Here is a 19,631-nt window from a genome sequence, read left to right on the forward strand (position 1 = left end):
GTTTACCTGATCGAACACTTGGTAATATGGTTTACACTGTGGCCCACTAAGGTTTACCTGATCAAACACTTGGTAATACGGTTTACACTCTGGCCCACTAAGGTTTACCGGATAGAACGCTTGGTAATACGGTTTACACTCTGGCCTACTAAGGTTTACCTGATAGAACACTTGGTAATATGGTTTACACTCTTGCCCACTTAGGTTTACCCGTTAGAACACTTGGTTATATGGTTTACAGTCTTACCTTGATCAGTCTGGCTTCCTTGATTATACACGGCAGGTTGTAGACTTGATCATAGAAACAGTTCAGCTCGTCTAAACTGAGTTTGGCTATGTACTTCCCTTCCATGGATTGTCTGTTCCTTTTTATGAAGGAAACAAAATGGGTAAATAACAGATATTGGAAGTAAAACTATTATAACATTATAATGTGTTTGGACTTGCTCCACTTTCTTGCCTTAAGTTGATCATATAAAACAGATATTTTTTTAATGGATTTTGTATGATTTTCTGGATTGAATATCAAAAAACTCAAATACTTCTGGTATATAGCTGACTATCCAAGCAGTCAACTAGTTTGATATGATGGCAAAGCATTAGTACAGAATACCATACCTGGTACGAACTTTCTTTGAGACCAACTGATTGGCAACACTGGCACATTTCTCTGCTTCACCGACTGCATCAATTAGTGTGTGTAGTAATTCTGTATCAGGATATCTCTTCTCCTCTGCCTCCATGATCAGCTCCTTCAGCTCCAGTATCTCTGAGTACAGAAGTCACTCAGTTATTATCAAGTACTGATTCTGCTTTTGTAGAGTGGTATTAATGCAGAATTATCTTTCACAAAGCTTTGTATATAATAATTTTTGACATTATTTAACACTACTATATCTGTAAAACTGAACAGCGGTAGTTTAAACAATTAGAAGTGCTAATTATTGGTGTTAAGGAAGGAAAATAGAAATGGTGAAAACAGTAAAATTATGCAATTCTACGGTCTTAAAAGAGTGTCAACTAATACTTTTTGTTCTCAGAATGTTAAGCATAAGTAAATTATTTATCCAAAGGATATACAACAGATTTCCTTTCTTTGCAGTTTCTTATCCCCAGAACTAAGCCAGGAATGATTGTATGAGGAGGCAGGGAGGCATCTATTAGTGACCCCCATTATCAGTAACTATCCTTCTCCTGTAGTTGTATAACCCTACCAGCCACACTTTGTACAAACTTACCCATTCTGTCATCGCCTGTAGATTCCAATGCTTCGCCTACTTTGCTGGTCCAGTTGTCAAAGGATTCAGCACGCACCTTGAGTTTGTAGAGCATGGCTGGCAGCTCATCAAGGGTGTATCTGTAGCGTAGGCAGTGACGTGATGGGTCACAATCACATAGCATCTCTACATGGTAAATACATACCAGTTTGTCTGTAAAACAATCAGTACACATTGTAATCGGTAGCAATATTTCTGTTTATAGAGTAAGTCAACAAAAACAAATATGATGATTGCCACACTATTAAATATGTTGAAGCAGATACACTAGGTATTAAGTCACTTATTTCCTCTTTCACAATAAATCACAAATGCATATTTGTTGTATTCTTTAAATGAATACTACAACATCTTAAACCAGGTAAATGATCTGGAAATAAAATCTCAACAATCCACCAACTTAAGTCATATGATCTATATATAATAACACTGCAGAATTAGAATTAAACAGTATGCCTAATAAGAAGTAGCAAAGAAATATTGCTGGACTTACTAGGACTACATGGACAAGTGACCCCGGAGAGGAAACACGTTGTTTTACAAGTGTCGCACTGTCGCTCATCATCAGGTAACAACTCAAATGCTTCACGTTCAGCCTCCATGGTACCCTGTAAATAAGTTTCATCAAAGGAAGTTTAATGGGTTTTTTTTTTTAAGTACAATGAACTTTAAATAGATAACGTTTATTTTGTTTTAGAAATAGCTAATTTGTACTCATTTAACAAGTCTTTTTCATGTCCCTGACAAAGACAAGAGGCCCATTTTCATGTCCCTGACAAAGACAAGAGGCCCAGAGGGCCTGTATCGCTCACCTGGATCTTCATGACCAACAGTACTATATCTGTGCATATGTTCCACAGTAGAGGCTTAAAGCAATATGACAAATTACTCCATATGGGTTCTGTCCCCTAGTAGTCAGCCCCCTCATCTGTGCAATGTTGAATGGAGACTTTCTTATGATGTTTCCAGTTAAATATAATTGATAGTTTTCTTTTAAATCAAGGAAAGAAGATGGTCAAACAATATAGCAGAAAAACTCATAGTTATAGTTGGACAGATGATCCAGGACAGCAGAAGCTTACTTGCCCTTTAGATCATTGTTTACAAACACAGATACAACATATTTGAGACTTGCACAAGTCAACAATATATAGCAACAATTAAATGTAAAGACAGGAAACATTAAACTACATGTGATTATAAACCATAATCCTACCTCAAAACCAATAAGACCTTTCATGCATATCATTAGTCAGTTAAGTCCCGCCCACTGGAGATCTACTGATAACAGTTTACTGTAGACCTATAAACACTGCATAGGAAATGGCTTCAACTTAGAATTTCTTATTTATTTATGCTATAATTATGAAGAATCTTACATCAAAATGAAGCTCTTGCAATTCCCTATCCGATCATGTTTTCTTTATTTTAATGCTGTGAATAGAATATAATTCTGTCATTCACTCCTGGATGGTACATCCGGGATCCGATGAGATGCGTGCACATCATAAGCCAATCATAGTGTGCTTTGTTAGCAATTGTTGTCAGCAGTCCCTCCTCGACTCTGACCAAAACATTCATTCTTTTGCATTTTTACATTGTTTTTTTGCCTTACTCAAGATTCTCTCACGAGTACAGGTGTTGTTATTTTTTACTTTCTATGACTTTTGTCGTTTTTACGGCCATCTCGGCTGGTCTATTGACAATTTTTTGCTCAAGGGGCCCCCTCGTGAGAGCAAAAATTTGGCGGTGATCTATGGCCGCCATCTTGGAAAAAAGGAAAACGCCTTACAGAGAATTTGATTTTGTTGGAGAAATCCTGAACATTATGGAGCCAAAACCTCTGAAAAAGCTTCTAAGAAAGCCAACACACATAGTTTTGTTAATTCTAAAGCTCAGACGACCGCCGTCTCGGCGACAAAAGATGGGCCCAGCTCGGCAAGCGCCATTTTGGTCAGTTGTAGGTCAAAGGACAATGACTCTGTGACCAATGATATGGGGTCTCCTTCACAACCTAACGTGGCCATGCCTCAAACTCGGTCAGATAATATTATTTCTGAACAAATCCCATCTGCGGGTTCTAGTGATGTGTTACAGACCCCTAACAACAAGGCGGGCTCCACCTTTAACCCTGCCATGTTTGCCGATATTTTCACAAATATGCAGAGGATGATGAAAGACCAAATGAAATTTTTTCATGATATGCGGGAGTCTGAACGAAAGAGATATGAAGATGTTCAATATGATGATACTGTGTCTGACAGGCCTTCTGATTCGTTAGATTTGACGGACGATGAATCTGCGATGGATGTTTGTCAACAAATCGATGATCTGTTAGACAAGTCTGACGGTGAGGGTAATACCCCAAAAAATGGATCCAAACAAAATGAAAAAATGTCCGATATAGATCAATTGAACAGCACTCATGTGATGATGACCTAGAGCAGGAACTCCCAGAACGTATGCGGGAATTGGCCCAAGATTTATTGCAATCGTCAGCGACGGGGCCGGACCTGTCAAATCAAAAGCTTGCACAGTTATTGACAGATATGCTGTCAAAACAGATGCCGGAGGATAAAATTAAACAAGTGATGGATAGTCATCCACGCCCGGCAAACATGTAATTTTTACAAGCGCCTAAAACTAACGTTGAGGTCTGGAAAAAACTGAAGCATAACACCAAAAGGAGAAAATTTTGATTGGGTTAGTTCCCCTGGCCATCACTCTCAAGACATGAACTTCCCTGCGGAAGTCATTGACGGATGAAAAAACGAACTTCCCTGCGGAAGTCTTTGATGGATGAAAAAACGAAAGACATTGTGAAGAGTGTATTAAAGTCCAACATCAATAGTTTTATGTTGATAAGCAGCGCCTCCCAGGATTTAAGCCAGCAGAGGAGAGACTTCATAAAACCAGACTTAAACAATCAATTCACGTCCTTGTGCTCTTCGAATAACCCAGTGACGACACAGTTGTTTGTGGACGACTTGTCAAAATCTATGAAAGAGGTTAATGAAACCAACAAAGTTGCTTATCGTGTTTCACACTCTGGATACTGAGGTACCTTCAGCTATCCTCCAAGCGGTAAAGGGCGTGGCCGTAATCATCCCTATCATCAGGGGGGCGATTATGGACGGCAGAATTACGGCGGCCCTAAGTCCTACCAAGGCCAATACTCCCAGGGACATGGTTTCCAAAAGAACAAGAGTGGACCTGGACAAAAATCAAATTATAAGAGGCCAAAAAACTTCAAGGCGGGGCAGGAACGGAAATGAGTAGCCCGTCCAATATTGCCCCTACCCAGGCAACTGCTACATTTCCACCAGTAACTGAGGTAAGTGACAGTGCATGGAACATGGTTATGACATATACAAAAACAGAATTGATAAGGAATGTCAAAGGATTCACTGCGGATAGTGTAAGCAAATGTCATACTTACTGGAAAAAGTTGACATCAGATTTTGTTATTCTTGAAAATATTTTGGGAGTTAAAATAGAATTTTTTGAGGAACCCTGTGAAAGTCATGGCTGTAAACAATATCAATTTCATGAGACAGAGAAAGATGTAATTCAAAAAGAAATAGCCAAATTACTTGAAAAGCAAGACTTAGTTGAAGTAACACCATCATCAGAGAATGTTTTATCTAACATCTTTATTCGGCCTAAGAAAGATGGGACTTTCAGACTCATCTTAAACTTGAGGAAAGTAAATGACTGTGGTTTACCGTCATTTCAAAACGGATACATTACAAAGTGCTCTTAATCTCATGACACCAGGTTGCTACATGGCCTCTATAGACTGGAAGGATGCTTATCATTCCATTCCAGTACATAAAGATTTTCAGAAAATGTTGAGTTTCCAATTTGAGGGTCGGACATATCGCTACACAGCTTTACCTAATGGGCTCTCCTCTGCTCCCAGAATATTTACAAAAATTACAAAACCATTTTTCTCAGCATTACGTATGCTAGGTTATAGGAATACATCATACATTGATGATTCTCTTCTAGTAGGAGATAGCATTCAAGAATGTAGAGAGAATGTAATTAACATTGTTCATCTATCCAGTCTAACTGGTTTTACAGTTCATCCTGAAAAATCAATATTTGTACCAACACAGGAAATTGAATACTTAGGGTTTACCTTAAACTCAGTAAATACGACTGTGTGTTCAACAAAAAGAAAGAAAGACAAAGTTCACAGTGTTTGTAAAGCTTTACTAATAGGTAGAGACCATAAAATACAAAGCATAGCCCAGTGTATCGGAATATTAGTGTCCAGTTTTCCTGGGGTGCAATTTGGGCAATTACACTACAGGTCACTTGAAAAAGATAAAAATTAGAGCCTTAAAGGTTTCACGCGGAGATTATATGGCATGTACTTCTTTATCCTCACATAGCATAGCAGATCTCAAAAGGTGGTTGGAAAATATACATACAGATTTTAACCCCATTTCTACAGGTACCCCTTCAGTCACCCTTACCTCAGATGCTTCAAAAAAGGGGTGGGGTGGTGCACTGTTTGATAACTACGGTAATGTTAAGGTAAAGGCAGGGAGTTGATGGTCTGAGGAAGAAACCCTAGACCATATAAACTACCTTGAACTGAAAGCAGCAGGGTTTGCATGTCTAACGTTATGCAAGGATTTACAACAGGCACATATCAGGTTGAACACTGACAATACCACAGTTATTGCCTAAAGCATGTAATGAGTTGGCTGCAAAAATGTGGGACTGGGCTATTGAGAGAAACATGGTTGTCCAAGCTGTGATAATACTGAGGCAGATACTGATAACATGCCCACCCTTTACCCCTTCCCTATTTTGGGATGTCTTTTCATTCTTGAGCTGTTTTCTCATACATTTAGTGGAACAAATTTTCATATTTGATTGGTGTATTGGTATTCCAATGTTGAGTTGCTGTAAGTGTTCACTCACATCTTTGAAGAATGATTGGCTTACGATGTGCACGCATCTCATGTGATCCCTATGCACTTCCTGGAGTGAAGACAGAATTATCATCAAATTTCAACTTACAGGTAAGTCTCATTTAATTTCATAATTAATTGGCTAACATGTAGCTCAATCCTCTCAGACCTCCATGGGGCTTGGCCTAATCTTTTTTTGGAACAGTGTGACATCACTGTGAAAGGTCTTCATAATTCCAATTCCAAATTATGCCAAGAAAATTTCCAGCCAAATATATTCCTTTAATAAATCATTTGAAGGTTCTATATATTTGTATAGAAGCCTTTACTGGCCAAATATGATAGCTTTTTGGTTAATCAGAAGAAGTTGTTTAACTATTTTACAAAATTTAACCCCAATGACCTTAAATATCATTATGGGTCAAGCATTAAGGGAAACTTTTGGCCAAATATGATCCTAGACCTTTTAGTTAATCAAAAGTTGTTCGAAGGCTTAACACATTTGACTGTTGTGACCTTGAATATGGGTCAGGTAATTTCTGTTCTCAAATATTAACGAGCATCATTGAGAACCTATCTTAGAATAATATTACTATCCTAGATGTTTTGGATAATCAGAAAATGTCATTTAAAGGTTTAACACATTTGACCCCTGTGACCATGAAGGTTGGTCAAGGTCATTTCTTTTCGCAAACTCTGTTGGGCTTCATCAAAGGAATCTTCCAGCCATATATAATGATTCTAGGCATTCTGGTATTCTGGAAGAAGTCGTTAAAAGGTTTTAACACATTTGACCTCTGTGACCTTGAATATGGGTCAATGTCATTTCTTTTTGCAAACTTTGTTGGGCTTTATCAAAGAAACCTTCCAGCCAAATATAATGATTCTAGGCCTTCCAGTATTTTGGAAGAAGTTGTTTAAAGATTTTAACACATTTGACCTCTGTGACCTTGAATATTGGTCAAGGTTATTTTTTCGCTAACTTTGTTGGGCCTCATCAAAGGAACCTTTCAGCAAACTATGATAACTCTACGCCTTTCAGTATTTCAGAAGAAGTTGTTTGAATGACGGGCGCCGGACAGACGGACGACGGACGCTGCACCAAGACAAAAGCTCACTTGGCCCTTTAGGCCAGGCGAGCTAAAAATTGAAGTAACACAGAACGTACCCGGTCTAGCAGCTTCTTGCGTAATTGCTTTTCCTTCTCAACAATTCCTAGCAAATCATGGTGGGTACAAGCAGCAACCTTGAGGTCAAGGTTGTCTGGGTCAGCAGCCATCTTACAGACCAATTCCTCGTGCGAGAAAACACACTGGCGACTCAGGCTTCTGTAGTGATCTATACAGGCCCTACCAATTGGTAGCTGTAGGTATACAAAGGGGAAATAAAGAAATACATTGTAGCTTTGATAATTTTTATAACACGTTACAATCTGTAAAAATTCACAGCAGTTACACCTTAGCATACTGTGATATTTGTTTAGGAAATGCTACTTTGAAGCTGAAAACAACTATTTAATAATTTGATCAAAAATCATGGAGGTGATGTCAGTCATTTCTCCTTTGAGATGAAGCAGAAATTGAGATGAAGCAGAAATCATTCTTATTCTTTGCAGTTGAAATAAAAAAATCTCTTATATTTTGTAAGAGGAAAACTCACCCAATCAGCTGGACAGAAGTTGACTGCCTCAGCAAAGTTGTAGCCTTGGTTGAATCCTGCATGATAGGCTCGTGGAAAGGTAACAATGAATTCCCCTGCTTGTTGGTTTGTTCTCACAATCTGTGAATGTAACATCAATTCATATTTACAAATTAATCAATAAACATTAGAACTTTAAATAAAGCTGAATATAGTGAGAGCTCTATAAATGTTATAAAAGGTGTATATTGATAAAAGAATCCTGTATAATTAGTAATATTTGTGGGGAATTAAATTTCACTATATTCGAGGTCAATGAAAAATTCAATATGTCAATGAAAAATTCAATATAAATGTGAACATTTTTAAATTGAATGAAAATCTCAGGAAATATATTATATGCCTCTTAACATGGACATGCAAAAATGCAATATGTGTGACCTAGCCAAATGGGTACACCTGTAAAATATTAGACCAGTGGAACCAAACAACCATCCACTGCTCAAAAATAAATGGACTTCAATATATTTCATAGTCATTACTATTTCATGGTCAGAAAATAGACTAACTTAAAAGCCATGATCACCTTAATATACATTTTATTATGTATATAAAAGTTGTCTGTTTACCAGTATCTTTCAGAAAAAATCTGTTGAATTCTGAATAACACAAATCCTCTGAATATACTGTTCCAGAGAAACGTACCGGAACACCCATGTCCATCAAGATGTTTGGGTTCATAATAGTTGTCAACTGATGTAGAAGATCAGGGGAATGCTCAAATAACTCTGGAGCATTGGCTTTCATAGCATCCTCAAATTGGTCAGCACACTCGCCTGGCACACCATACCATGTCTTCGGCTCACCCCTGGTAACATGCAAGAAAATGGTGGTCACAACACAGAATGGTATAATCACAATTCTAACCTTGCTTACATAACCCTGGTAAATACTAGCTACAATGCATTGCTAGAGGAGATTTCTCTTTAGCCCACTCTGCTGAGCACAAAACTTTAAAAAGGTCCTGGGTTAAATTCCAAGCAAAGGCATTGAAATAATGACCTCTGTTACAGTTATCAAACTCTTAATATCAAGCCCTCTTTTCTTACTAGGATGGATTATGAATACAGGCACCCTCACAGGCACTCCATTAATTTGTATACAGTTTATCCACATATCAACATTTTAGAGATGTTTACAATTCCTTGCACAAGTGAACCATGATCACTTACCAATGGAGATAATTGATGGAGTAACTCCAATGATCTTCATTGTGCCAGCAGAAGCTGGAGAAACACATGCCAACATAACACCATGGAATCTGTTAAATTTTGAAAGAATTCTATAATTTCTTCTCATTTTTAAAACTCTCAAATGCAAAGCAATTCCTAACTTTATAAAGGGTACTCAATATATATTTACAGACCTGATTCATTTAACAATAATGAAATATTTTGTGTAACATATATATAGATGAAAGAAAGAAATACCATAAAGACAACATTAATTTAACAAAGTCTGATGTCGAGAATATGAAACGGATTTCCTACCTTCATTCCAGAGATGTCAGCATTAATGTGGCAGAGGACCGATTGTTCTAGAACAGGTAGGTTATTCAGATTCCAGCCAGAATTAATGTACTCCTGTCATCAAAAACCTCTAATGTTATAAGAGTTCTACTGCTATTTAAATACCCTTCAATAGGCTTATTTCACTACATACAAATTTCCCCATTTGATGTCCTAAGACAAATATCTAAAAGCAGGAAATAAAACAGTACAATTTAACTATTTCTTTAATTTGACATTTGAATATTATAAAGCAATACCATAGTGAATTATTTAAAACCCCACACTATTAGCTAGTCTCGGCAATGAATCATCTAAAACCTCACACCATTAGCTAGTCTCAGCAATGAATCATCTAAAACCTCACACCATTAGCTAGTATCGGCAATGAATCATTTAAAACCTCACACCATTAGCTAGTCTCGGCAATGAATCATCTAAAACCTCACACCATTAGCTAGTCTCAGCAATGAATCATCTAAAACCTCACACCATTAGTTAGTCTCATCAATGAATCATTTTAAACCTCACACCATTAGCTAGTCTCGCCAATGAATCATCTAAAACCTCACACCATTAGCTAGTCTCGGCAATGAGTCATCTAAAACCTCACACCATTAGCTAGTCTCAGCAATGAATCATCTAAAACCTCACACCATTAGCTAGTCTCCACACCATTAGCTAGTCTCGGCAATGAATCATTTTAAACCTCACACCATTAGCTAGTCTCGGCAATGAATCATCTAAAACCTCACACCATTAGCTAGTCTCGGCAATGAATCATCTAAAACCTCACACCATTAGCTAGTCTCGGCAATGAATCATCTAAAACCTCACACCATTAGTTAGTCTCATCAATGAATCATCTAAAATCTCACACCATTAGCTAGTCTCGGCAATGAATCATCTAAAACCTCACACCATTAGCTAGTCTCGGCAATGAATCATCTAAAACCTCACACCATTAGCTAGTCTCGGAATCATCTAAAATCTCACAATGAATCGGCAATGAATCATTTAAAACCTCACACCATTAGCTAGTCTCCACACCATTAGCTAGTCTCGGCAATGAATCATTTAAAACCTCACACCATTAGCTAGTCTCCACACCATTAGCTAGTCTCGGCAATGAATCATTTAAAACCTCACACCAAAACCTCACACCATTAGCAATAATCTAAAACCTCACACCATTAGCTAGTCTCGGCAATGAATCATTTAAAACCTCCCCCGTTTTTCTTTACTGCTCTCCATTAGCTAGTCTCGGCAATGAATCATCTAAAACCTCACACCATTAGCTAGTCTCGGCAATGAATCATTTTAAACCTCACACCATTAGCTAGTCTCGGCAATGAATCATTTAAAACCTCACACCATTAGCTAGTCTCGGCAATGAATCATCTAAAACCTCACACCATTAGCTAGTCTCGGCAATGAATCATCTAAAACCTCACACCATTAGCTAGTCTCGGCAATGAATCATCTAAAACCTCACACCATTAGCTAGACTCAGCAATGAATCATTTAAAACCTCACACCATTAGCTAGTCTCGGCAATGAATCATCTAAAACCTCACACCATTAGCTAGTCTCGGCAATGAATCATCTAAAACCTCACACCATTAGCTAGTCTCCACACCATTAGCTAGTCTCGGCAATGAATCATTCAAAACCTCACACCATTAGCTAGTATCGGCAATGAATCATTTAAAACCTCACACCATTAGCTAGTCTCGGCAATGAGTCATCTAAAACCTCACACCATTAGCTAGTCTCCACACCATTAGCTAGTCTCGCCAATGAATCATTCAAAACCTCACACCATTAGCTAGTCTCGGCAATGAATCATCTAAAACCTCACACCATTAGCTAGTCTCGGCAATGAATCATCTAAAACCTCACACCATTAGCTAGTCTCGGCAATGAATCATCTAAAACCTCACACCATTAGCTAGTCTCGGCAATGAATCATCTAAAACCTCACACCATTAGCTAGTCTCGGCAATGAATCATTCAAAACCTCACACCATTAGCTAGTATCGGCAATGAATCATTTAAAACCTCACACCATTAGCTAGTCTCGGCAATGAATCATCTAAAACCTCACACCATTAGCTAGAAAACTTTGTTTTCATCACTCTTATGTCACCATCATTTTGTAGCACTCAAGAAAATCTTTAGTGATTGTTGCACTGGAGACTTGTAGGATATGTATTGTGATGTATTGCGCATGTATATGAATACTGTAAATAGTCAGTACTACTATCAACAAAAAACACTGAGTGTCACACAAGATTTCTGCTACAGCATTACCTACACAAACTTCTTTCCAGTCTATTGTTGTGGTATTAACTAAATTTGCCATTGCATCAACTGAAATCCATGACATCAAATTATATATCTTCTTTTATCAAGCACCATATTTTCTATATATCTCCTTATATAGTTTTCATTATCGACATATAAACTTTGAACTGTTAATTTTCATGCCCTACAGTTCGAAAGATTGTGGGCATATTGTTTTTATACTGTCTGTTGTCAACTTTGACCTTGCCTATAACTTTTGAACTGTAAGAGGTAGGGCTTTAATATTCATGTGTGTTACTTGACATTTCCGGTGGTACCATCAAGTGACTTTGATGGTGACCTTTGACCTAAATTTGTAAAACCTTAACATTGGCCATAATTATTGTACCATAAAAGGTAGGGCATTTGTGTTCCTTGTGACCTTTTTAGTGATTAGGAGGATTACGTACCTCATCCTCGGGGAACAAATCTTTATTTTCCTTAGTAGGGAAGCCACTACCCATGTCTGCTGCATGAATGTCTGCACCGTACTGGACACATACATCTTCCTCAATACAGTTAACCAAGCGCCAGAATTCTTTCTCCACTGCTTCACATCCAACCATCTGTAACAAATAAACATGTGCCCGTCAGTAATAAATGTTTACTAAACTATAATATCCGGCCATCTATGTAGTTTACTGTCTACTCTATGTAACACCTGGCTAAATGTGTAGTTTACTTTCTACTCTTTGTAACACCTGGCTATATGTATAGTTTACTTACTACTCTATGTAACACCTGGCTATATGTGTAGTTTACTACTCTATGTAACACCTGGCTATATGTATAGTTTACTTACTACTCTATGTAACACCTGGCTATATGTGTAGTTTACTACTCTATGTAACACCTGGCTATATGTATAGTTTACTTACTACTCTATGTAACACCTGGCTATATGTATAGTTTACTTACTACTCTATGTTACACCTGGCTATATGTGTAGTTTACTTACTACTCTGTGTAACACCTGGCTATATGTGTAGTTTACTTACTACTCTGTGTAGCACCTGGCTATATGTGTAGTTTACTTACTACTCTGTGTAACACCTGGCTATATGTGAAGTTTACTTACTACTCTGTGTAACACCTGGCTATATGTATAGTTTACTTACTACTCTATGTAACACCTGGCTATATGTATAGTTTACTTACTACTCTATGTAACACCTGGCTATATGTATAGTTTACTTACTACTCTATGTAACACCTGGCTATATGTGTAGTTTACTTACTACTCTGTGTAACACCTGGCTATATGTATAGTTTACTTACTACTCTATGTAACACCTGGCTATATGTACAGTTTACTTACTACTCTATGTAACACCTGGCTATATGTGTAGTTTACTTACTACTCTATGTAACACCTGGCTATATGTACAGTTTACTTACCACTCTGTTTAACACCTGGCTATATGTGTAGTTTACTTACTACTCTATGTAACACCTGGCTATATGTATAGTTTACTTACTACTCTATGTTACACCTGGCTATATGTGTAGTTTACTTACTACTCTGTGTAACACCTGGCTATATGTGTAGTTTACTTACTACTCTGTGTAACACCTGGCTATATGTACAGTTTACTTACCACTCTGTGTAACACCTGGCTATATGTGTAGTTTACTTACTACTCTATATGTATAGTTTACTTACTACTCTATGTAACACCTGGCTATATGTGTAGTTTACTACTCTATGTAACACCTGGCTATATGTGTAGTTTACTTACTACTCTATGTAACACCTGGCTATATGTATAGTTTACTTACTACTCTATGTAACACCTGGCTATATGTGTAGTTTACTTACTTCAAAGCCTCTATACATTTTCCTTGTCTTGAAGTAATTGGTTTATGATCGACCTTATTAAATCATTTAAACCTTATCATCGATACTATTTAATACTTCTTATATTCTTCATTTAAATGATATCTATGTTTATTTCTCTTTGTTCTTATTTTGCCCAGCTTCAGATTAGAGTTACATATTTGTTATAAACAAAATGTTCTCTCCATGACTATCTACTTACATGAACTGGCATGCTGAAGTAGTTGGATTTGAACTGATCAGCCATCTCACCAAAGGACTGCAGACTGTACTCTCTCTTGGATTGCTCAAACCCATATGGCCCTTGAGGTTTACTGCACACCTGTAGTATAAGATATAAGTCTATAACCATTCATACTGATCACAACCAATAAATTTGTATCTACTATTTGTAAAAGCTGTCATCAATCATGTAACAGTTATAATTATTCCAATTAACATAAAATCAACAGATCTAAACATCATTGAAAATTTTAGTGGTCATTACAATATTTACCTGTTGAATGCATCTTGGACATCTCCAATCTCCTTTTGGGACTTCCTGAAGGGGTGGGATCAGACAGTAGGTGTGAAAAGCATCATCACAACCATCACAGAGCAACATGTACTCATCACCATCTCCTCGACTACACATGTGGCAGATGTAACTGTCAACCTGAAATATGAATACACGTATACAATCTTCCCATCATGCCTCCATATCTTACATCACAAATACACGTATACAATCTTCCCATCATGCCTCCATATCTTACATCACAAATACACGTACACAATCTTCCCATCATGCCTCCATATCTTACATCACAAATACACGTATACAATCTTCCCATCATGCCTCCATATCTTACATCACAAATACACGTACACAATCTTCCCATCATGCCTCCATATCTTACATCACAAATACACGTACACAATCTTCCCATCATGCTTCTTTTGGGACATATCTTACATCACAAATACACGTACACAATCTTCCCATCATGCCTCCATATCTTACATCACAAATACACGTACACAATCTTCCCATCATGCCTCCATATCTTACATCACAAATACACGTACACAATCTTCCCATCATGCCTCCATATCTTACATCACAAATACACGTACACAATCTTCCCATCATGCCTCCATATCTTACATCACAAATACACGTATACAATCTTCCCATCATGCCTCCATATCTTACATCACAAATACACATACACAATCTTCCCATCATGCCTCCATATCTTACATCACAAATACACGTATACAATCTTCCCATCATGCCTCCATATCTTACATCACAAATACACATATCTGTTATCCTCACCCACAATGTCCTCTTCCCATCCTGCCTCCATATCTAACATCACAAATACACACATCTGTTGTCCACATCCCACCCACAATACACACATCTGTTATCCTCACCCACAATCCTCATCTCCTCATCTAACATCACAAATACACACATCTGTTGTCCTCATTGTACACACTCATCTTACATCACAAATACACACATCTGTTGTCCTCATCCACATGTCCTCATCCTACACATCATCTTACATCACAAATACACACTGTTGTCCTCACAATCCTACACATCACAAATACACACATCTGTTGTCCACATCCACAGTGTCCTCATCTATCACATACACACACAAATACACACATCTGTTGTCCTCACCCATCCTCATCTAACATCACAAATACACACATCTGTTGTCCTCACCCATCCTCATCTAACCACAATACACACATCTGTTGTCCTCATCTATCTTACATCACAAATACACACATCTGTTGTCCTCACCCATCCTCATCTTACATCACAAATACACACATCTGTTGTCCTCACCCATCCTCATCTTACATCACAAATACACACATCTGTTGTCCTTGTCTACACACATCTGTTGTCCTCACCCACAATGTCCTCATCTAACATCACAAATACACACATCTGTTGTCCACATCCACAGTGTCCTCATCTAACATCACAAATACACACATCTGTTGTCCTCACCCATCCTCATCTAACATCACAAATACACACATCTGTTGTCCTCACCCATCCTCATCTTACATCACAAATACACACATCTGTTGTCCTCACCCATCCTCATCTTACATCACAAATACACACATCTGTTGTCCTCACCCATCCTCATCTAACATCACAAATACACACATCTGTTGTCCTCACCCATCCTCATCTTACATCACAAATACACACATCTGTTGTCCTCACCTACAATGTCCTCATCTAACATCACAAATACACACATCTGTTGTCCTCACCCATCCTCATCTTACATCACAAATACACACATCTGTTGTCCTCACCCACAATGTCCTCATCTCATCTTACATCACAAATACACACATCTGTTGTCCTCACCCACAATGTCCTCATCTTACATCACAAATACACACATCTGTTGTCCTCATCCATCCTCATCTAACATCACAAATACACACATCTGTTGTCCTACACACATGTCCCATCCTCATCTAACATCACAAATACACACATCTGTTGTCCTCATCTTAACATCACAAATACACACATCTGTTGTCCTCACCAAATACACTCCTCATCTTACATCACAAATACACACATCTGTTGTCCTCACAAATACACACATCCTCATCTAACATCACAAATACACACATCTGTTGTCCTCACCCATCCTCATCTAACATCACAAATACACACATCTGTTGTCCTCACCCATCCTCATCTAACATCACAAATACACACATCTGTTGTCCTCACCCATCCTCATCTGACATCACAAATACACACATCTGTTGTCCTCATTCATCCTCATCTAACATCACAAATACACACATCTGTTGTCCTCACCCACAATGTCCTCATCTTACATCACAAATACACACATCTGTTGTCCTCATCCATCCTCATCTAACATCACAAATACACACATCTGTTGTCCTCATTCATCCTCATCTAACATCACAAATACACACATCTGTTGTCCTCATCCATCCTCATCTAACATCACAAATACACACATCTGTTGTCCTCACCCACAATGTCCTCACCCACAATGTCCTCATCTCACACCACAAATACACACATCTGTTGTCCACACCCACAATGTCCTCATCTTACATTACAAATACACACATCTGTTGTCCACATCCACAGTGTCCTCATCTAACATCACAAATACACACATCTGTTGTCCTCATCCACAGTGTCCTCATCTTACATCACAAATACACACATCTGTTGTCCTCACCCATCCTCATCTAACATCACAAATACACACATCTGTTGTCCTCACCCATCCTCATCTTACATCACAAATACACACATCAGTTGTCCTCATGCATCCTCATCTTACATCACAAATACACACATCTGTTGTCCACATCCACAGTGTCCTCATCTAACATCACAAATACACACATCTGTTGTCCACATCCACAGTGTCCTCATCTAACATCACAAATACACACATCTGTTGTCCTCACCCATCCTCATCTTACATCACAAATACACACATCTGTTGTCCTCACCCACAATGTCCTCATCTCACATCAAAAATACACACATCTGTTGTCCTCACCCATCCTCATCTAACATCACAAATACACACATCTGTTGTCCTCACCCATCCTCATCTTACATCACAAATACACACATCTGTTGTCCTCACCCATCCTCATCTTACATCACAAATACACACATCTGTTGTCCTCACCCATCCTCATCTAACATCACAAATACACACATCTGTTGTCCTCACCCATCCTCATCTAACATCACAAATACACACATCTGTTGTCCTCACCCACAATGTCCTCATCTTACATCACAAATACACACATCTGTTGTCCTCACCCACAATGTCCTCATCTTACATCACAAATACACACATCTGTTGTCCACATCCACAGTGTCCTCATCTAACATCACAAATACACACATCTGTTGTCCTCACCCATCCTCATCTAACATCACAAATACACACATCTGTTGTCCTCACCCATCCTCATCTTACATCACAAATACACACATCTGTTGTCCTCATCCATAATGTCATCATCTTACATCACAAATACACACATCTGTTGTCCTCACCCACAGTGTCCTCATCTAACATCACAAATACACACATCTGTTGTCCTCACCTACAATGTCCTCATCTAACATCACAAATACACACATCTGTTGTCCTCACCCATCCTCATCTTACATCACAAATACACACATCTGTTGTCCTCACCCACAGTGTCCTCATCTAACATCACAAATACACACATCTGTTGTCCTCACCCACAATATCCTCATCTAACATCACAAATACACACATCTGTTGTCCTCACCCACAATGTCCTCATCTCACATCACAAATACACACATCTGTTGTCCTCACCCATCCTCATCTAACATCACAAATACACACATCTGTTGTCCTCACAAATACACACATCCTCATCTAACATCACAAATACACACATCTGTTGTCCTCATCCATAATGTCATCATCTTACATCACAAATACACACATCTGTTGTCCTCACCCACAGTGTCCTCATCTAACATCACAAATACACACATCTGTTGTCCTCACCCATCCTCATCTAACATCACAAATACACACATCTGTTGTCCTCACCCACAATGTCCTCATCTAACATCACAAATACACACATCTGTTGTCCCCTCATCCTCATCCTCAACATCACAAATACACACATCTGTTGTCCTCACAAATACACACATCCTCGTCCTCATCTCACATCACAAATACACACATCTGTTGTCCTCACCCATCCTCATCTAACATCACAAATACACACATCTGTTGTCCTCACCCATCCTCATCTGACATCACAAATACACACATCTGTTGTCCTCACCCATCCTCATCTTACATCACAAATACACACATCTGTTGTCCTCACCACACATTGTCCTCATCTAACATCACAAATACACACATCTGTTGTCCTCATTGTCCTCATCTAACATCACTACACACATCTAACATCACAAATACACACATCTGTTGTCCTCACCCATCCTCATCTAAAAGCCCAAATACACACAAGTGTGTACCTCCCCCATCCGCAACTTACATCACAAATACACACATCTGTTGTCCTCACCCATCCTCATCTGACATCACAAATACACACATCTGTTGTCCTCACCCATCCTCATCTGACATCACAAATACACACATCTGTTGTCCTCATCCATCCTCATCTGACATCACAAATACACACATCTGTTGTCCTCACCCATCCTCATCTAACATCACAAATACACACATCTGTTGTCCTCACCCATCCTCATCTGACATCACAAATACACACATCTGTTTGTCCAAATACACACATCTGTTGTCCCCACCCACAATGTCCTCATCTCACATCAAAAATACACACATCTGTTGTCCTCATCCATCCTCATCTGACATCACAAATACACACATCTGTTGTCCTCACCCACATTGTCCTCATCTAACTTCACAAATACACACATCTGTTGTCCTCACCCATCCTCATCTAACATCACAAATACACACATCTGTTGTCCTCACCCAGTGTCCTCATCTAACATCACAAATACACACATCTGTTGTCCTCACCCATCCTCATCTTACATCACAAATACACACATCTGTTGTCCTCACCCATCCTCATCTGACATCACAAATACACACATCTGTTGTCCTCATACATCCTCATCTGACATCACAAATACACACATCTGTTGTCCTCACCCACATTGTCCTCATCTAACTTCACAAATACACACATCTGTTGTCCTCATCCTTACTCATCTGACATCACAAATACACACATCTGTTGTCCTCATCCATCCTCATCTGACATTACAAATACACACATCTGTTGTCCTCACCCACATTGTCCTCATCTAACTTCACAAATACACACATCTGTTGTCCTCACCCACAATATCCTCATCTAACTTCACAAATACACACATCTGTTGTCCTCACCCACAATGTCCTCATCTAACATCACAAATACACACATA

The 19,631-nt window shown here is 38.4% G+C and overlaps 1 protein-coding gene across 3 annotated transcripts in view; it reads right to left on the reverse strand.

Moving 5' to 3' along the window:
- LOC132563657 (lysine-specific demethylase 5A-like) overlaps positions 1-19,631 on the reverse strand; it is a 47,261-nt gene that overhangs the window by 21,507 nt on the left and 6,123 nt on the right. For all 3 annotated transcript variants that reach the window (XM_060228396.1, XM_060228397.1, XM_060228395.1), the window contains exons 9-20: positions 14,091-14,249; positions 13,797-13,916; positions 12,168-12,323; positions 9,394-9,486; positions 9,076-9,164; positions 8,549-8,711; positions 7,865-7,984; positions 7,374-7,568; positions 1,771-1,885; positions 1,239-1,430; positions 619-769; positions 248-365 (exon numbers count right to left, since the gene is read on the reverse strand). In XM_060228396.1, coding sequence (XP_060084379.1) covers positions 248-365; positions 619-769; positions 1,239-1,430; positions 1,771-1,885; positions 7,374-7,568; positions 7,865-7,984; positions 8,549-8,711; positions 9,076-9,164; positions 9,394-9,486; positions 12,168-12,323; positions 13,797-13,916; positions 14,091-14,249 — 1,671 coding nt within the window. The remainder of the gene's footprint in view (positions 1-247; positions 366-618; positions 770-1,238; positions 1,431-1,770; positions 1,886-7,373; positions 7,569-7,864; positions 7,985-8,548; positions 8,712-9,075; positions 9,165-9,393; positions 9,487-12,167; positions 12,324-13,796; positions 13,917-14,090; positions 14,250-19,631) is intronic.

This window comes from Ylistrum balloti, unplaced genomic scaffold (assembly GCF_031769215.1).
Source record: "Ylistrum balloti isolate Yb309-2 unplaced genomic scaffold, AGI_CSIRO_Ybal_v1 Utg371810, whole genome shotgun sequence".
In the NCBI taxonomy this organism is placed as follows: Eukaryota; Metazoa; Mollusca; class Bivalvia; order Pectinida; family Pectinidae; genus Ylistrum; species Ylistrum balloti.